Below are 7,077 nucleotides of genomic sequence, written 5' to 3'. Positions count from 1 at the left end.
TTTCTGTGCTTCGAGCCTAGCACAGTGACACAGAAGAGCCGCGAGGCTTTGATATAACCTCAAACTGTAACGAGAAGTCTCCAACAGCTGCAAAGAGCAAAAACGGCAAAAGATCAAAAAGTGTAAGTCCATAATGTCAACATATACGTGTCCATGTGGGGCAGTACTGAGCACAGTCTAAGTTTTGGAGGTAACACTGAGGTTTTTTGACTTCCGCTCTATGATGGTGTTTGCTCCTCCAGACTCTTCATCACTATTGTCACCATGGCTCCTCTGCAGAAGCTTTCACTCTTTCTGCTTGTCCCAATCTGTAAGTTATGGAACGAAAATTGAAGTTTTGTCACTAACCAAAAGGTCTGGGGTCAGAATAATTGTAGTATTTTAAGGCTCAGATCCATAACATGGGATGAGGTGGAAATTTTTGGCTCCTACAGAATTGTCCATCACATGTTGGAAGTTAGGGCTATTCTGGTGGGTTCTGGTCATCTCATGAGGTTCCACCTCATCTTCCGCCTGGTAACTTTACTGATTTATCATCTTACATGTCTCAGGTCTTGCCCAGGAGGCCACCATTGTTCAAACACCGAAAGTTATCATAAAGAAACCTGGTGCCGAGGCCAAGATAGACTGTGAGCAGAAGACCACAGACCACGACTACATGTACTGGTACCACCAAAAAGCCAACGAGGGGCTGAAGTTAATGGTGTTCAACCTACTGGATCAGGAGCCAAACTATGAAGACGGCTACAAAGAACTTTATGAGATGAGCAGAACGGGAGGAAAAAAGCAGAGCAGCCTAAAAATCAAGTCTCTGACGGCCCAAGTTCAGGGGGTTTATTTCTGTGCTTCCAGTCAAGCACAGTGACACAGAAGAGCTGGAGGGCTGTGATAAAACCTCCACCCTAATAAGCTGGTGCCTCAGATCAGACATGAACGGTTTAACCACTGGAGAAGCAGGAACGTGACAAAAATAAAGAGAAAGAAACACTCAAGTCACCAAAAGAGGGCAGCACTGACTGCAAAATAAGATGCTACGAGAAGCTTCACAAGAAACTTAATTATCACTGCATTCCACAACGTGATAATACTCTTATCCAAAACACAACATATCACAAATACAACCACATTATCATTCCAAGTTGTTTAACGAGCCTTGTCATATGACTTAGGATAAAAGCCAAACCAGGATCTCAGTTTGCAGACACATTTTTCGAGATGTTGTCCCTTGTCAGTGCACAGTACGGGATCTGATTTGGCTAGGTGAGAAGCTACAAACTGAGATCCAATGGGACGAATCTCCTTGTGAAGAGTGACATGCCTGGCATGTCAGTGTAAGGAGACTTATAAGCCATACAATGCTCCACTGGGAAGTTAAATATGCAAATATACCGCAAACTCAAGATAACGACCAATACAGACACTGACGTTGGAGATCCATTTGCCGCTGTTAACTAGTTAAATCCCACTGTCAATCTCTGACAGAAAGATTTAACACATGCTGGCGGAGAGTGCTCATTCCCCTCTGATCGGCGGGACTGTAACGTGATAGTGGGGCGTCGTTGGGTTCACATGACAGCTGGGAGGGGGTCAATGGATGACTCCTAGGTCTGTCATGACGCACTCCCTGAGAACGTCGGCAGTGCTGATGCTGAAGCATCGTTCTGAGCAGCACAAGCGATCGGAATATTGTAACTTTAAATCCCCAAAAAGAACCAGTAAAAACAATAAAAATGTAAAAAAAAAAGTTTTTAAAAATATGAAAAAAATTAAAAAACACAAAAATTCAACGTTGAAAATAAAACAATAAAAACATATAAAAAAATACACATATTTGGTATCTCCGAGTTCGGAAATCTATCAAAATATAAAATCAATTAATCTGATTGGTAAACAGCAAAACACAAGAAAAATCAAAACATTACGCTTTTTTGGTCGCCGCAACATTGTAATAAAATGCAACAAGGAGCGATCAAAGCATCGTATGCACCCCAAAATGGGACAGTAAATATGTCAGATTAGGGCACAAACAATAACACAGCCCCAGATCCCGAAAAAGTGCAATTTCTTGGGGGGGACAAAATTCTGTTTTGTTTTTTTTTCACCAATTAAATATACAAAACCTATACATGTTTGGTATCTACATGCTCATCCTGACCTAGGGAATCATACTGCCTGGTCAGTTTTACCATATAGTGAACATGGTAAATGACAAACCCCAAAACAATGGTGGAATGGCACTTTTTTTACAATGTATGGTAAAATTAATGGGTTAATTCAAAAGTGCAACTTCTCCCGCAAAAAACAAGACTTCATATTTTAACGCTCGCAGCCGGTGTAGGGGCAGCGAGCAGGATTGGTGGACCCACTGGCCACAGGGGGACCCGGGCTTACTCTTTAGTGGGAGGGGATTAACTAAGCGCCCACCATGAGGCAGACGCCAGGTACCACGCCCAGGGCAGTGACGGACTCAGGAATAGACAGGATGATGGAGGCAGACTGGACAGGGGGGGTACTGACAGGAATGGTGGGCACAGTAGGGATAGATAGGTATGGGAAGGCAGACTCAGGTATAGGTAACAGACACAGGAATAATGGGACAGGAGCTCCGGACCTGATAACTAGCTAGGTAGCAGACTTGGCATTGTGCAGGCACCTCAGTTGCGCAGGAGGTTGCCTTAAATACACTGCATTTCCGGGAAATGGCATGTTGGCCCTTTAAGAGGAGAGCTGGTGCACGCGCATCTTAGGTGCACTTCCAGAAACTCTGCGCGGAATGCACGGGGCCGGGAGGGGAAGGAAGCAGCAGCACACGTAGACGGCCTTGCGGCAGCAGGGTAGGATGTGGCTCCACCAAGGCGGTGAGTAATTTGGCTTCTCTGCAGTGCTGCAGTACCCCCTCTTTTCGTCCCCTCAGCTCCAGGCCAGAAGGAGGTGTCTTCTCCTGCAACTCTTCTTCAGTGATGGTAGATGACCTCATGGCCAGTGTATGAGGCGGACTTGACGGCTGCTGCTTCAGGGGTTTCATCCAGGGCAGGCAAAGAAGGCCACACCAACTAAGGGGTTTAACTAAGCACCCACCACAAGGCGGATGCCAGGTACCACTTCCAGGGAAGTGGCCAGGACTGTGGCAGCTAACCCCCAGGACAGGTGGTGGACACAGGTACAGGTGGGATGACAGAGGCAGGGTGGACAGGCGGGTACGTGGCATGGAAGGGATAGATAGGTATGGGAATGCAGGAACTGGAGACGGACACAGGGATAACAGGACAGGAGCTCAGGACCTGACAACTAGTTAGGTATCAGACTGGAGACTGACTGACTAACTAAGCTGTTGAGCAGGCACCTCCCCTAATGGGAGGATGCCTTAAATACACTGTGCAGCAGCACATGGGGACAGCCACGCGGCAGGAGGAGAGAATGTGGCCCGGCCAACTTGATGAGTATCTTAGCGTCTCTACAGAGAAGCCGGCGCTACACATAAAAATAATAAACTTACAGTTAGGTCCAGAAATATTTGGACAGTGACACAATTTTCGCGAGTTGGGCTCTGCATGCCACCACATTGGATTTGAAATGAAACCTCTACAACAGAATTCAAGTGCAGATTGTAACGTTTAATTTGAAGGTTTGAACAAAATTATCTGATAGAAATTGTAGGAATTGTCACATTTCTTTACAAACACTCCACATTTTAGGAGGTCAAAAGTAATTGGACAAATAAACCAAACCCAAACAAAATATTTTTATTTTCAATATTTTGTTGCGAATCCTTTGGAGGCAATCACTGCCTTAAGTCTGGAACCCATGGACATCACCAAACGCTGGGTTTCCTCCTTCTTAATGCTTTGCCAGGCCTTTACAGCCGCAGCCTTCAGGTCTTGCCTGTTTGTGGGTCTTTCCGTCTTAAGTCTGGATTTGAGCAAGTGAAATGCATGCTCAATTGGGTTAAGATCTGGTGATTGACTTGGCCATTGCAGAAGGTTCCACTTTTTTGCACTCATGAACTCCTGGGTAGCTTTGGCTGTATGCTTGGGGTCATTGTCCATCTGTACTATGAAGCGCCGTCCGATCAACTTTGCGGCATTTGGCTGAATCTGGGCTGAAAGTATATCCCGGTACACTTCAGAATTCATCCGGCTACTCTTGTCTGCTGTTATGTCATCAATAAACACAAGTGACCCAGTGCCATTGAAAGCCATGCATGCCCATGCCATCACGTTGCCTCCACCATGTTTTACAGAGGATGTGGTGTGCCTTGGATCATGTGCCGTTCCCTTTCTTCTCCAAACTTTTTTCTTCCCATCATTCTGGTACAGGTTGATCTTGGTCTCATCTGTCCATAGAATACTTTTCCAGAACTGAGCTGGCTTCATGAGGTGTTTTTCAGCAAATGTAACTCTGGCCTGTCTATTTTTGGAATTGATGAATGGTTTGCATCTAGATATGAACCCTTTGTATTTACTTTCATGGAGTCTTCTCTTTACTGTTGACTTAGAGACAGATACACCTACTTCACTGAGAGTGTTCTGGACTTCAGTTGATGTTGTGAATGGGTTCTTCTTCACCAAAGAAAGTATGCGGCGATCATCCACCACTGTTGTCATCCGTGGACGCCCAGGCCTTTTTGAGTTCCCAAGCTCACCAGTCAATTCCTTTTTTCTCAGAATGTACCCGACTGTTGATTTTGCTACTCCAAGCATGTCTGCTATCTCTCTGATGGATTTTTTCTTTTTTTTCAGCCTCAGGATGTTCTGCTTCACCTCAATTGAGAGTTCCTTAGACCGCATGTTGTCTGGTCACAGCAACAGCTTCCAAATGCAAAACCACAAACCTGTAATCAACCCCAGACCTTTTAACTACTTCATTGATTACAGGTTAACGAGGTAGACGCCTTCAGAGTTAATTTCAGCCCTTAGAGTCCCTTGTCCAATTACTTTTGGTCCCTTGAAAAAGAGGAGGCTATGCATTACAGAGCTATGATTCCTAAACCCTTTCTCCGATTTGGATGTGAAAACTCTCATATTGCAGCTGGGAGTGTGCACTTTCAGCCCATATTATATATATAATTGTTAGTGATGAGCGAGCATGCTTGTCACTACTCGGTACTCGCACGAGTATCACTGTACTCGGGCTGCTCGGCGGGGACCGAGTAATCTCGCGATACTCGTGCTTTACTCGTGGTCTTCATTTCTGCATGTTGGCGCTCTTTTGAGAGCCAGCCCTCATGCAGGGATTGGCTGGCAGACCACTGCAATGCCACAGCCCTGTTAGTTGTGGAATTGCAGTGATTGGCCGGCCTGCACAGCGTCACCGAGCCTTTATATCGGCCGGCGCGCTGTGCTCTGCTCACAGCTATTCTGACAGTGAGTGTAGGGAGAGTGTCGCTGATTCAGGGAAAGCTTTGCGGCCCTTTATAGTTAGTTCCGGAGCAGGGCTGCAAACAGTGTGACCAGAAGTCCTTCTCAGGACTATTCTAGTTGTATACAGGCAGGCAGGGTATAGCCAGGTCGGAGTACAGTAGCAGAGTCCTTCTCAGGACTATTGTTGCTATATACAGGCAGGGTATAGCCAGGTCTGAATACAGGCTAGTGACCAAAAGAGTCCTTGTCAGGACTATTGTAGCAGTATACAGGCAGGCAGGCAGGCAGGGTAGTGGTGACCGTATACCAGCCTTCATATCTGGGGCTGGTGTACACAGTGTAAAACAGTCCAGATAGTGTCTGACTTGTCTGTACTGTAATTGTCGCTCCCCAAAAAAACCTGTTAGTAGGTTATTATTGCGTCCGTGCTTGGTTTTTAAAACCGCACGTGTGTGCCTGTTGGTGGCAGCGTACAGGTGCACTGGTGTGCGTTTACCAAACTATTATATAACGCACAAGTGTAGTGTATAATACACGTCAGTCAGCAGTGGCTGATAGTGTCAGAGTTCTTAATTTTTGCTCCTAAAACCTGTGTTAGGTTATTATTGCGTCCGTGCTTGGTTTTTAAAACCGCACGTGTGTGCCTGTTGGTGGCAGCGTACAGGTGCACTGGTGTGCGTTTACCAAACTATTATATAACGCACAAGTGTAGTGTATAATACACGTCAGTCAGCAGTGGCTGATAGTGTCAGAGTTCTTAATTTTTGCTCCTAAAACCTGTGTTAGGTTATTATTGCGTCCGTGCTTGGTTTTTAAAACCGCACGTGTGTGCCTGTTGGTGGCAGCGTACAGGTGCACTGGTGTGCGTTTACCAAACTATTATATAACGCACAAGTGTAGTGTATAATACACGTCAGTCAGCAGTGGCTGATAGTGTCAGAGTTCTTAATTTTTGCTCCTAAAACCTGTGTTAGGTTATTATTGCGTCCGTGCTTGGTTTTTAAAACCGCACGTGTGTGCCTGTTGGTGGCAGCGTACAGGTGCACTGGTGTGCGTTTACCAAACTATTATATAACGCACAAGTGTAGTGTATAATACACGTCAGTCAGCAGTGGCTGATAGTGTCAGAGTTCTTAATTTTTGCTCCTAAAACCTGTGTTAGGTTATTATTGCGTCCGTGCTTGGTTTTTAAAACCGCACGTGTGTGCCTGTTGGTGGCAGCGTACAGGTGCACTGGTGTGCGTTTACCAAACTATTATATAACGCACAAGTGTAGTGTATAATACACGTCAGTCAGCAGTGGCTGATAGTGTCAGAGTTCTTAATTTTTGCTCCTAAAACCTGTGTTAGGTTATTATTGCGTCCGTGCTTGGTTTTTAAAACCGCACGTGTGTGCCTGTTGGTGGCAGCGTACAGGTGCACTGGTGTGCGTTTACCAAACTATTATATAACGCACAAGTGTAGTGTATAATACACGTCAGTCAGCAGTGGCTGATAGTGTCAGAGTTCTTAATTTTTGCTCCTAAAACCTGTGTTAGGTTATTATTGCGTCCGTGCTTGGTTTTTAAAACCGCACGTGTGTGCCTGTTGGTGGCAGCGTACAGGTGCACTGGTGTGCGTTTACCAAACTATTATATAACGCACAAGTGTAGTGTATAATACACGTCAGTCAGCAGTGGCTGATAGTGTCAGAGTTCTTAATTTTTGCTCCTAAAAC

At 45.4% G+C, this 7,077-nt stretch overlaps 1 gene segment (V, D, J or C); it reads left to right on the top strand.

The window, feature by feature from the left end:
- Nucleotides 1-259: 259 nt before the first annotated feature.
- Nucleotides 260-925, top strand: LOC142313208 (T cell receptor beta variable 10-2-like). The segment is given in 2 exon segments: nt 260-310; nt 552-925. Coding segments are annotated over 2 exon segments (360 nt in total).
- The last annotated feature ends 6,152 nt before the right edge of the window (nt 926-7,077 follow it).

Source organism: Anomaloglossus baeobatrachus, chromosome 5, assembly GCF_048569485.1.
Source record: "Anomaloglossus baeobatrachus isolate aAnoBae1 chromosome 5, aAnoBae1.hap1, whole genome shotgun sequence".
NCBI lineage: Eukaryota > Metazoa > Chordata > Amphibia > Anura > Aromobatidae > Anomaloglossus > Anomaloglossus baeobatrachus.
This window is presented reverse-complemented; position numbering and strand designations above follow the sequence as displayed.